The sequence below is a fragment of the Myodes glareolus genome, chromosome 9 (genome assembly GCF_982192425.1).
Source record: "Myodes glareolus chromosome 9, mMyoGla1.1, whole genome shotgun sequence".
NCBI lineage: Eukaryota > Metazoa > Chordata > Mammalia > Rodentia > Cricetidae > Myodes > Myodes glareolus.
Genome location: NC_142034.1, coordinates 37,826,583 through 37,839,904, shown reverse-complemented (window position 1 = coordinate 37,839,904; position 13,322 = coordinate 37,826,583). Strand labels below are relative to the sequence as shown.

General features: G+C 49.2%; 2 protein-coding genes across 9 annotated transcripts in view; both read right to left on the bottom strand.

Annotated features, from left to right (window-relative positions):
• Nucleotides 1–174: 174 nt before the first annotated feature.
• Nucleotides 175–8,450, bottom strand: Dhrs11 (dehydrogenase/reductase 11). Its single transcript, XM_085695596.2, has 7 exons — nt 8,059–8,450; nt 4,785–4,994; nt 2,680–2,774; nt 1,752–1,881; nt 1,086–1,178; nt 830–895; nt 175–732 (listed from the first exon to the last, which is right to left on the bottom strand). Exons 1-7 carry the CDS (start codon nt 8,413–8,415, stop codon nt 691–693), a joined length of 993 nt encoding a protein of 330 aa, XP_085551722.1. The 5' UTR covers nt 8,416–8,450; the 3' UTR covers nt 175–690.
• A 3,158-nt stretch (nt 8,451–11,608) lies between these two features.
• Ggnbp2 (gametogenetin binding protein 2) overlaps nt 11,609–13,322 on the bottom strand; it is a 36,473-nt gene continuing 34,759 nt past the window's right edge. For all 8 annotated transcript variants that reach the window (XM_048446721.3, XM_048446719.3, XM_085695595.2 and 5 more), the window contains one exon: nt 11,609–12,238. In XM_048446721.3, coding sequence (XP_048302678.1) covers nt 12,035–12,238 — 204 coding nt within the window. In that variant the 3' untranslated portion in view covers nt 11,609–12,034. The remainder of the gene's footprint in view (nt 12,239–13,322) is intronic.

The window sequence follows — 13,322 nt, the reverse complement described above, 5'->3', positions numbered from 1 at the left end:
TGTTTTGGAGACATGTATCCTTGAATGGCCCTGGCACCAACCATCCCCTGCTCCCACTCCACAAGGGATACTCCAAATTTACCTTCCTTCCCACTTACCTGGAAGAAATTTTTGGACACAACCACACTGATCACCAAAAAGGGGGGAAAATGAAAGACACTTCTGAAGCCAGAGTAGGTTGTGATCTTTCTCTTTAATTGTTACAGTAAGCTGGGAGACAGGCCTAGTATTCTGTGGCCATGGTCAGAGTGCAGTGATGACCCCAGTATAAGAGCTAAAATTGGGCTGGAGAGGTGGGGGAGTGGGGAAGGGGGCCTATACAGGTAAAAGATGAGGCCTGTCTCTGCCACCCCAACCCTAAGAGGCAGAGGGTAGGGTGCAAGAAGATAGACAGTGCCCCTTTTGGCCACATTCCCTTGCCCAGGTCAAAAGGAAGAGGCTGAGGAGAGCAAAGGCTATGGAGTCCAACAGGGGACTCAGAACAGGTCAGCAGATAAAATGGTCACGACCGTGCCTTCTCTCCCCAGCCCATTTGTTCACATGTATAAACAGGAATAATTCCACAAATTTCCTATCCCTAGTGGAGTGGATACAGAAAGTAAGATCCAGGGTCCAGAAATCAACACCTAAAATCCAGAGGCAGGAGGCAAGCCATGAAGGGTGGGGAAGTCAGGAGCTCCCCACAGAACACTAGGTCACCTGCTCTGTGGGCCTCATCTGGATGTCTCCAACCTGTGGAAGGCAGACGATTTGAAGCAATCACCCCCTAAAGGACTCCCTGGACACACTTGGGCTTCTCCCAGGGGTAACGAGCTAAGGGCAGACGCACCTGAACATGTGGGGGGGTGCTGAGGACGTAGATGACAGCCTCGGCCACATCCTCCGGTCTGAGACACTAAGAGCGAGCACGGGGAAAGGTTGAGACAAGGGCAGAAGTGACCCAAGTGCCTCCCCACCTCAGAGGGACTCTCTCTCTAACACCCACATCCCACCCTAGCCCTCCCCCTAACCCTCCAGGAGTGATAAGCTAGGCAGAGGGCACTTAAGGACTGGGGGGCTTTACTGGGCCCGGAAGAAGGCCCCACCTTTATGTCTTCGTAGGTGGCAGCTGCTCTCTCAGGGTCCTTGTCATGGAGTTTGAAGGCAAACCGTGTTTCCACCAAGCCTGGAGAGATACACTGGGCCAACAGAGAGGTCCTGCTCAGCCTGAGCTTCAGCAGGCCATGAGGAGGTTGAAGGGAAAGGATAGAGGCCACAGGGCTCCCGATTCACAATGACAGAAGCCTCATGTCCTCAACTGTCCTCCTTCCAAAGTCACCACTGAGAGCTCCAACTGGCACCTCTCACAATACCCTGTACTGCATGTGTAGTTGTTCCTATATATTTGGTTAACGCTTTACAAAGTGGTGTTGCTTAACCTCATAACCGGATAAGTATCATTCCATTTCATAGATGTGAAGACAGGCTGAGGGAGGTTCAGTGATTTACCCATGTGGCCTTCTAAGGAAGGGGCCAGAGTGCTGGCCTCCAGTCAGTGTCTGATTTCCCTTACTCTCACTCCATGCTCCCTTCAAGTCGGCCCCTCCCACTAACAGTGTAAGTCTGACCATGGGCTCTGGGGTGAGTGAACAGAGGAGATTATCCTTGTAAGGAGCAGCAGCACCCAGGGCTCTCAGCAGGCCTTCCTGGGCATGTGCGGGCAGGAGGGCTGGGCCCGTGCCATTCCCACCAGGGCTAGACCACAGCCTCACCGTGGCCCGGATATGGGTCTGGGCCTCCAGAAGCTCTTGCCTTAGTCCCTCTGTCAATGCAGTGACGGCATACTTGGTCGCACTATAGAAATGGATGACAGACTGGGGTGGGACTCGGTGGCCACACATGCTGGGTGGAAGAAGGGAAGGGAGAGAGGAGAGAGTAAAGTTCCATAGACACAGGCAGTATTCCTATCATCCTGGTCAGCCTCATTACCCAGAGGCCAACGGGGAAGCCTTGTTGGGGGGACTTCTGATGGATACCCCTACAGTTCAGTTTTTGGTTTTTCGAGACAGGGTTTCTCTGTGTAACAGTCCTAGCTGTCCTGGAACTAGCTCTGTAGACTAGACTGGCCTCAAACTCACAGAGATCCACCTGCCTCTGCCTCCAGAGTTCTGGGATTAAAGGTGTGCACCACCACTGCCTGGGGAATCTAGTCTCTTGTCTATGCAGCTCCTGAAACGGGCTTTGCCTTGAATCTGTCCTTCTGCTGACTGTGTACTCCCTTCTGCAGCCAGATGTTGACAGGAGCCTCACCATGTTGTCTGTGTGCTCACTGATAGGGCTGTGCTGGGAGATCTCTGGGGTTGTCCCACACACCCCTTAATAGACAATGGGCTCGCCTATGCTAGAGACTGTGCAGTGTCTTCGGCCCACAAGGCGGGTTTATCCCTGGATCTGAGGAAAATGCACAATGGCACCCAGTTCCTGGACAGGCCCAGGCCCAGGCTATGGAGGGCAGGGGCTGAGCTGTCTGCTCTAGATGACCAGAAGCGGGCTGGCGCCTTCCCTCGGTCAGCATCATGCCACTTAGATATTAAATGCCTATCTTACTACCAAAGAAACTGCCATTTGGAGGTTAATGAGCCGAGACAGGTGGGTCACTGCTGAACGGACTTGTGCTGAGGCTCGGCTGCCTGGCCTCACCTGTTGATGTTAATGATGTGCCCGTCGTCCACATTCCGCTCCTTCATGGACTGATAAGCTTCCCGAGTGCAGATGCTGAGGGCCAGGACATTCACCTGTGGGCCAGGGAGGGCAATGGAGTGTCTCCGGCTTGGGCCCAACTGAATAGGTGATGGAGTTGCAGAGCACCAGGGGGAGGGAGTGGTATGCCTTCTCTGCGGGGGGTCCCACCTCTCACAGCTACCACCCCCAGTTGACAGTAGAGGCAGCTCTTTTCCTGGCTGAGTTCCTGTAGGAATACACCTCCCACCCAAGTCCAGGACACTGCCACCATCTCTGCCACAGTCAGAGCTCGGCCTCAGGAGACAAGCCATCCTTCTCAGGGGCAGTGGCCAGACCTGCTCCCTCCTAAACAGATTGAAACCCTTCCTGAAATGGCCTAAACCTTTCTCCTTACACACAGAAGCCAGCCTTCTCTCCCTGCCCTCCTCGGCCATCTTGCTCCCTGGTAATTCCCACCAATCATATGTGGGGGAGGCTCACGGGCCTTTAACCTACACCCCAGCAACAAGTCCAGGTTTGGGGAATCCAGTGGGTGGAGTCACTTGCCACTCCTGGCAGAGGTGACCTCGAGTCCCCACCCTTCATAGAGCAGAGATCTAAGGCTATCTGCCACTAAGCACCTGTCTGCTCCACCCATTAGTCTTGCCCGAGGGGCCAGCGGCGATAAAGCTGTCCTCAGGGGCCCTCCTGCCTCTCTCTTCTCCAGAGAGGGACAACTGGCAGATTAGCTGATTTGCTTTATCAAGTGTCCCCCAGGCACCAGGACAGAATGCCCTCAGTGAGAACCTGCCTGCCTGCTTGTGGTAGCAGCAACACTTAGGTATTAGGATGCAGAAAGGGTTCAGACTGTTTCTGGTCCTCTTAACAGGGTGGGATTGTGAGGCATATGGAGGACAAATGAGTCCCTCGGAGCATGGTGGAAGCCTCCTGGGTCTAGGGCCTACTAGGATGGGGCTAAGGGATTTAGGTAATATTCAAGACAAAGGGGCCTTGGGGACTTAGAAGTCCCTCATCTCACAGATGGGCAAGCTGAGGTCCAGGCTGAGACATGCCTCTGCACACGAGGGCTGTGATTCTGACCCAGAAGACTGAGGTCACAGCTTCATTCTCTTTGTTCATTGTTTCCCTTCTAAGGACCTATTAGTACTAGCCCACTGGTACCAGATGTAGAGAGTGTGACAACAGTGCTCTCAGCCTCTCAAACGCTTTCACACCCTGATACCACCCCACAATGCCCAGAAGATGGAAACACTGTCCTTGGGGCTGTGCCTGGCCCACAATGCTCTTATTGCATGTATTTATTTACTTATTTTGTGTGTGTATGCATGTCACAGTCCAATGTGGAGGTCAAAGGGCAACTTACTGGAGTTGCCTCTCTTCTCTCACCATACGGGTCCTGGGTCTCAATGGTAAGCACCTTTGCCAACTGAGCCATCTTACCAGCCCCTGGCCCATACATTCTCTAAAGTATAATACAGGCTCCCTATTTCTCAAAGGAAATCAAGGATTTGCCCAGACTCCAGGGAGCAACTAACCTGGATTTGAGAAAGGACCACCCTTTGACGAAGCCATGTGTTCTCTCACACTGTAGACCATACTTGGGGACAGTGGAGCTGGTAATAGTGATGACTTAGGTGTGTTCATCCCAACTACATGTGTGGGGACTGATGCTCAGAGGTTCTCGTGAATTTGCCTGAGTCGTGCGGGGCCAGGTGCAAACATAACCTTACATCTCTGTTGTCTTCCCCGAAGACCATGACCCCAGGTACCCAGCACAGGCAGGGACATTCATCAAACTACAGTTCTCTACCCTGTAATCTTTTCAAATCCCATCACAACCAGTCTAGAGTGTAAGAACTATTTGAGGTCGAGAGGATGTTTATCCAGTTACTGTCCTTGTGATACTAGGAGCGAGTGGAAAATCAAAATGTCTCCGTGGGAAACTGAAGCTCCCTTTTACTGGAGTCCTGTCCCCAGGAGCCCTCTGCCTTCTAGGCCCCTGGTGTCCACTCTCCTCTGACACGCCCCCCCTCAGCCTCCCGCCCCAGTTCTACAAGTCTTACATTGAACATGTCCTTCCATCCGCTGGTGCTGCCCGAAAGCAGGGTGTCGGGCCGGGCCATGCCCGCATTGTTGATGCAGATATCCACACCATGGTGCTGAGAGCGGACGGCCGAGAACATGGAGAGGATGTCCTCCTCATTTGACAGGTCACATCTGTAGGGGATCAAAGTCCCGGGGTAGCCTGCACTCTTACATTCGGCAGCCAGCTCCTATGAAACCCAACAGGGGTCTAACTGGGGTGAGCCGCTCACTCCCACGCCTCCTCCCCCAGGGTCAGCCTTCCCTCCCAGGTCACAGTTCAGAACTCTCTAGTGGCAGCCGTCTTTTGGCAGCATGAGAGAGGTTAGGTCTGCCCATCCCCAAAGCTTGGTCTGTTTGGTCAAAGTCTAAGGGGTTGTGGACACTCCCTCAGAGAAGGGGAGGAACAGTAGAACAGATCAAGGAGGAATCTCACATATACACTAACGTCTTCAGTGCTAAGGAGAGAGAAGGGGACAGGAATCCTGGAAACAAAGGGAGATTTCTCTTCTCCTCTCTCCCCAGTACCATATCATTCTCCCATTAGGGTCAAGAGGCCCTGAGCTGGTTACCCCGGAGACCCAGTTCTCTACCTCTCTTTAGAGTCAGCCAGTACCTCCAGCAGGGCTCAGCTCTGAGCTGCCACCTCCCCTTCACAAAAGGCACACAGAACTTAGAGGTGAGTCCTGTACACAGCTTTCAGTGGAACTCAATCAAGTCCCTCTTTCTCCCTACATGTGGTCAGAATGTCTAACCCCTGGGACCCCCTCAACCCCAATCTTCCCCACCTTAGTTGGTCACCTGCCACTAGACACTCCCTGGGCATGTCCAAGTTCCTCAGCACACTGCAGGGCCCTGAAAAAGCAGAGCCACTGAGTGCGGCAGGAGCTGACATTTAGGAGTTGGAAGAAAGCAGGCTGTGGGAGGCCAGTGAGTGGCTGGGCACTTGAGCCTTGTGAAGGTGACTGTGTAAGTGTGTGTGTGGGGGTGTGCAGGCTGCCCTAGAGGAAGGCCAGTTTGGTCACAGGGCTGTGGGGGGGTGTGCAGGCTGCCCTAGAGGAAGGCCAGTTTGGCAGGGAGCCCCTTCCTCCTTCTTCCAAGTGAAGCTAGGAAAAAAAGGCTTGATCAGGTGACCAAATAAATTCTTTTCTGCCTTTTTGTTTGTTTTTGTTTTTTTGTTTGTTTTGTTTTGAGACAGGGTTTCTCTGTGTAACAGTCCTGGCTGTCCTGGAACTTGCTCTGTAGACCAGGCTGGCCTCGAACTCACAGAGCTCCACCTGCCTCTGCTTGAGTTCTCGGTCAGGGTCTTCCTGCTTTAACTTTCTGCGAATTCAAAAGCTGTATCCCTCTGGGACCCAGAAGCCCCCTTCCACCTGATTTTGCTATGTATAACTACTCAGGGAATGGGATTTCTCCCAGTAGAGTGCTAGAACCCAAACTTTTAGTTTTAATATCATCAAAACAATCAATCAACAAAAGAGACAGTGAACAAGAAACCCAGGAAATCCCCCCTCCAGACTCAAAGTCCCCGGAAGAAAAGCTCTGTGTGTGTGTGTGTGTGTGTGTGTGTGTGTGTGTGTGTGTGTGTGTGTGTATGTGTGTGAGATATTCTTCTCCCCGTCACTGCCCTTCCATGTGTCACCTCTGTCATCTCCATCTACTCTCCAAAATCACCTGAAATAAGGACAGACCCACACAGCAAAGAAGTTCTCCCTTAATGACATGGAATCGTCCTAAAGCTGAATAATCTGCCTGGAGATTCCCTTGGGATTCAGGGCCTCCCTTTTCTGGGTAGCTTAGGGTAGACAAGTGGAAGAGAAGACAAGAGTGGCTTCAGAATTAAGGAATCAAAACTAAAAACAGGAGGCTGGAGAGATGGCTCAGTAGTTAAAAGCACCGGAAACTCTTCCACAGGGCTCGGGTTCAATTCCCAGCACCCACATGGCAGCTCACAACTGTTTGTAATTTTAGTTCCAAGGGGTTCAACACCCTCACACAGACACATCTGAAGGCAAAATACCAAGGCACAAAAAATTTAAAAAAAAAAAAAAAACTAAAAACAAAACCAACAAACCAACAAACCAGGGGATCCAGTTGTCCAATCCCTGGCCTTAATCCCCTAGGCTTCAAAGCGGGTGCGGTGGAGGGGGGCTGGGTCCTATGCTTCTGCAGGGAAAGGGAGGGGCAAAGTGGGGCAACAACGGAGGAGCCAGGTGACCTTGGGATTATCTGGGAGGCTATAAAGTGTACCTTTAGTCAGCAGCTGGGGAGTGGACGGTTCTTCCAGCACACCTTCTCCCTCTGCCTCCACCCAAGGCCTCCTTGTCCCTTTTCTACCAGCGGACTTTGAGCCACAGTGAGGACAGAGCCCTGCAGGGAAGGACTAGCCCACACAGCTGATGGTGGTCCTGCCAGGGCAAATAATGGGAATTTCTCTTGTCTTTTCCCACATGGCTACCTCCTCCTCATCTTTTCAAAGTTGATACTGCTCATAAGTCTGAGAACCCCCAAAAGCATGTTAAGAGAAAAACTAGGGAGTTCTGGATCCATCAAGATTTACATATCTAGTGCCCTATTTCAGCTATTCAGTCCCACCTAGGAAAAAGGCTCAGAAAAAGAATCTCTAAGTAAATATTCAGTCACCACTTAGGCTCACGGCATAAGAGGGAGCCTCAGATATGAATTGAAAGGACAGCTAGCTCCCACACTTACCCGCGGGTCAAGCACTCAAGACCTCTAGCTTCTTGCCTATTGGTTGGCTAGCACTTCACCTGGTGTGACTGGGTGAGGTCTGGGAACAAGAGGAAACTAGCGTAACCACTAAAGCTAGCCAGCTTTCCTTCTCCCTGGCTGCTTAGTTAGGCCCTGACCTCTGGCTTCCCCTTTCCACCTGCCAGGGTAGGGGCGGACGATGGCAGGGGGAAGGAAAGAGAATGCCAGGGGTCAGGGACTTGGTACAGTGCAGCACAGGCTACCAGCAGCGAATGGCTTTTTATTAAAAAAAAAAAAAATAGAAGAAGAAAAAAAGAAAAAAGAAAATAAGAAAACAAAATAGGTCTAAGGGAGAAAGTACGTCCTCTCGCTACTAGATATCCATCACTCTTGCCCACAAGGCCGTTGCAAATGGCCCTGGGGTAGCAGGCTGGTGAGAGCGGGGTCACAACCTGGCTCCGGCCACTCCCCTCCCCCACTCGGAGCCCTACCCCGTGGAAACGACGTCCCTCAGACCTTCCCCGCTGCTCAGCGGGGCCTTACCTCGATGCTGCCAACGGTGCGGGCACAACCCACCACCTTCAGTCCCTGCTGGACTAATGCCCGGGCCACGGCCGCGCCTATGCCCCCCGAGGCTCCCGTCACCAGTGCCAGCCGGTCGCGCCACCGCTCCATGCCGGCTCTGGCCATGGTCCCGAGCCGTCCGCCCACCCCGTTCGGCGAGCCAGGCACTGAGATCACTGAGCTTCGTCCAGGGTCACCGAGGCTCGGCCGCTCCCTGGTCAGTGCTGGGGCGGGCGCGGGCAACCTGCAAACGTCGGAGCAGCGCCTAGTCCCACCCCCATGCGGGCCGGCCTCCGGCCGGGGCTCCGCCCTCGGGACCTCGGCTCTGGGCCACATCGCGCCCGAGGACCGCCGCGGCCTGGCCGCCGTCCCTTGAGCGGCCGCGGGGCCGCCTCTTCCGGCCACGACCCCGCACGAGCCCGCCCCTCCCGTGGCTGACGGAAACCGCAGCGTTTCAGGTGGGGGCCCATCGGCGCGAGAGGGGTTCTTGACAGTCTCCGGTCTTGCTTTCTTGTGAAAGAAAAAAGAAGCGCCTCCTTTTGTGGTGGAAGGAGAAAGAGGATGCATACACGCAAGGCTTCCTTTGTTCAGTCAGCCCCACTTCCAGAGGCCTGAGGCCAGGGTGAGGGACCGAAAGGTTACTCCAATGCCCTTCCAAACTCCGAGTGGCTTGATAGCAAGGATTCAGTCCAGAAAAGCTTGTGTCTCCGCCATTAAGACCAGGTGACCTGAGGAAGGGCTCTTAAGCACAGTACCCGGTCCGATCCTTTGGCCTTACTACCCAAGAATTAATTTGGTTAAAATATCCACGTATTATTGTTGGGTTCTATTCCTAAAAGGCCCCATGTTCTCCATCTACCCTTGACAGCACCCTCCCCAGTCCTACATGGACGCAATGTTATACGATGTACTTCAGTGATCACTGGCAAGAACTGACAATTTGAACACCATGTAGCAAGCAAATTTACAAACTTTAAACAACATGTACAATATACCCTATAAGATTTTGTTTTTTTCCTCGTGCAGGCGACTCAACAGAGGGCCTCACACTTGTAGGGAGCATCGACCCTACCACAAGGCCTGGTGGCATAAGCCAGCACTATGGGAGGCAGAGGCAGGTGAATCAGTTCAAGGCCGTCTTTTACTACACAGGCCAGCTGGAACATGAGACCTTTTAACAAAAAGCAAAACGACTGTACTAGCACATAGCGGTGTGATGGTGTGACCTGCAGCCCAGTCCTAGGACAGGAATGTGCCCAACTATCTTTACTTCATTCTCCATTATCGGGTTGTCAATTTTGTTCAGAGTAGGGTTCACTTTATTCTCTAGCTATTCAGTGTTTAAAACTGCCTGATGTTGCCGCACCCGAGTGGTGGTGGTGGTGGTGCCTTTAATCCTTGCACCAGGAGGCAGAGGTGAATAGATCTCTGAGTTCAAGGCCAGCCTGATCTACAGAGTAAGTTCCAGGACTGCCAGGGCTACACACAGAGAAACTGTCTTCCAAAAACAAACAAACAAAAACCTGTCCATCTACCTTCTTCATATAGTCATTCTTTATGGTTGCAGGAGTTGGACCTATAGTCCAGAGGTAGGCACCTGCCTACCACACAGTCACACAAGCCATGCATTTGCACTCCTGTAGTACCAGCACCAGGAGGCTGAGGCATGATAATAAATCACATTCTGGGCCAGTGAGACCCTGATTTAATTTTTTTTTTAATTCACTTAGGGCTGGAGAGAGAGCTCAGAAAAGCACTGATTCAATTCCCAAGCATCCACATGGCAGCTCACAACTGTAACTCTAGTGATCTAAATCTAACATCTTCACACAAACACACATGCAAGTGAAAACACCAATGCACTTTTCTAAAAAAAATAAAATTTCACTTGACAAGCACCCATTTGGCTACTATTCTTTATATGGTCACAAGGACAAAACTATTGCTTTTGGGAATTTCATGTAGCCAGGGGTATAACTCAGTTAGCAGTGAATGTCTAGTAAAGAAAAATAGCTTAGCTAAGAGTATCTTCCCAGAGTTGTTTGGGTATGTTGCTCAGCTACATACAACCAATTTTAAAGACAACTCAGAAGGTTGACCAACACATAAGCACAAAACCCTAACTATGCATTTGTGCTGCTATTCAACCTTTTGTTTGTTGTGTGCCAAGTGTATTATACGCAAGTGCCTGACATGTGTGTACAAGGCCAGAGGAAATTGGTATATCCTCAGGAACACTGCCCACCTTTCTAAGTACATTTATGGCAGGTGTGGTGGCACATACTCCTCCCAGAATTTGAGACAGACGCAGAAAGACCTCTGAGTTTGAGACCCATCTACTCTACATGGCAAGCAGATTTACATTTATTGGTGGGGGACATGCATACCACATGTGGTCAGGGGGACAACTTGTGAGGGTCAGTTCTCTCCATGTATATCCCAGGAATCAGACTCAGGTTCTGAGACCTGGTGGCAAGCACCTTCTTCCCAGTGCCATCACCTTACTGACCCCACGTCCTATGAGACAGGGTCTCTCATTGGCCTGGAGCACGAGTCCAGTTGGCCGGCAAGCCAGTAAGAGAAATTCAGGGATAGGTCTCTAATGCCCAGCAATTTTTTTTTTCCTTTTGTTAAATCCAATCTACTTCTTATTCTTTGAAAGTTTCATACAGTATGTAACAAATTTAGCCCTTTTCTCTTTATCCATTTACCCAGTTTCATCCCTTATACAGTCTCTCCTCATTTTAGTGTTCTGAGGATAAAACTCAGGTTTTTTGTTTTGTTTCTGGGTTTTGAGACAGAGTTTCTCTGTGTATCCCGTGGCTGTCCTGAAACTCACTCTTTAGACTAGGCTGGCCTCAAACTCAAGAGATCTGCCTCTGTCTGCCTCCTCAGTGCTGGGATTAAAAGCATGTGCCACCACCTCCCTGCTGGAACTTAGGTTCTTAGAAGCATCTTACTGTCATCTCCCCATCACCAACTTGACCTATCATGGCAGCAAAATGCTACTCCTAGGAATCTTTCCCTTTCAGTACTTAGCTTGTGACAGCAGTGAACTGTAAAGCCATACTGAGTTCATGGGGGGTGGGGGGGACGGACAAATAAGGCTGAGTACAAAAACCAATCTGGTCAGCTCTCATGCATATGCATCCTTCCCTGGTCACAATCTTAGAGGATGAATAAGTTACCAACATTTTGTTTTCATTCTTTTAGGACAATATGAGCCTCTGAATTTAAGGTGTTTCTGTTACCTCTTTGGGATCTTCTAGTGTGGCAATTCAAGTTTCATGAGAAAGGAAGATGCTAGCCAGTATTTAAGCCATTTATTCTTTAAGAACAAGACTAGAAACTGCTTTACTCAGTTGTCAATTTTCACCAGAGGAAGAATTCTGTCTTGAACAGTCTGCATCTCTATCTTCATTTGCTCTTCATGATCTCTCCATCAATACCGGCCAAGTACAAAGTTCACAAGTGGCAAATACTAAAGCACCACCACACTGAGTAGAAACATGTACACCACATTCTACTATGCGTATTAATAAATACTCTTTATTTTAAATTTTGCACATTGCCTTTAACATTGCGTCCAGACACTTTGCAAGTGGATGTCTACTGTAAACCATATATCCAGCTCACTGTCATTTCTGTACAGAGGTGTAAGTACAACATTACTTTTGCCACTAAGTTGCTTTAGTAAGTCTCACAGGAAGAGAAACGTTTAATGAAGAGATGGCTTAAATCATAAGCAGGCCTGCGCAGCCACGCAACTAAAGACACAAGCCTGAAGAAAGAACAAATGAATGAGGTTACCTCCACCGTCTCCCAAAACAAGGAATCACATTGATTTAAGATAAAATTTTGCCAGAAGTCACTAAATTAAGAGTTTTTTTTTTAAAAGAGAAGGCGCAGTAGTCATCTTGAGTGTTTCATTGAAAGACAGAGCTATTTTATTTATTTAATTTGCTCCAGCCGTTGTCAACCAGCCACTACAAATGGGCCTCTTGTGGTCATTTAAGCGGCAGTATTTATTAAATTTCTCCTTCAGATGCTGTCGGTATTGTTCTCTATTGCTGTAGAAAGACTGGTTATTAGCCATAAATGACTGTATTTCATCTTGTGAGATAAAGATTTCCTCATCTGAAGTACATTCAGACTCATCCTGCAAATTAAAGCAGCAGTTAAGACCATGACAAAAAATGCAAAATGCTGTACTTGGTGGGGCAACTACAAATTAAAGTGGGCTACCTTTAGTCTCAACCCAGTCACGTGATATCTAATTGGAATGCTTACAGAACAAGCATCATGGCATCCCATCTTTGAAATTCAGCTTGGTTTGAAACACTGTATCTACAATTACCCCTTATATACCTATGAGTTTACTTGACTATCACCATACTTTCTGCCTTTAAAAACAACTACATAGAAAGAGCTGGATGCAACTAATTTAACCAATATTTAAATAACCAGACTTATCTCTACCTGGTCCTATGTCAAAACTTTTATCTCTATACATTAAGTAAAAGATTTATTTATTTATTTATTTTTGGTTTTGTAGACCGGGCTGGCCTCAAACTCACAGAAATCCACCTGCCTCCCAAGTGCTGGGATTAAAGGAATGTGCCACCACTGCCAGGCCTAAGTAAAAGATTTTTATCTCTACAAATTAAGATAACTTTTTTTTTACTTAAAAAGTATGTTATATAGAATCACCACTAAACTTTACAACATATACAAAAAATAAAACAAGCAACAATAGAATCCTTAATATTCCAAATGACAGTTCCACCAGGACTTAATAATAGAAGGGACAGCAAATGTCTTTCTTTTCATGCATCAGCACACATTACACACTGGGACACTGACATCCGGTATAGTTCAACTGAAATTTCAGGAGGTGGTATCAATTTTACAACTCTCCCAAGACCAATCATACTTTTCTATATCCCACCTGAAGGAATTAACTTGGAATAAAAGCTTTAGTTCAGGCTCTTTTTTATTATTTTAAAGGTTTTTTTTTTGGCGGGGGGTGGGTGGGTTTGGAGGACTTAAAACGGTCTTATCCCAGGATGTCTTCTCTCTGTGGCTGAGCATGAGTCAAACTCCTGACTTTTCTGCCTCTTCCGTTGGGGTGCTAAGATTATACTAATTCAATATTCTTTTCGGGTATAGGAGGATGAGTACTATACTGCACTTGGGTAAAATCTGCTTACAGTCACTCAGAGAGGTTGACTCCTAGACACGAT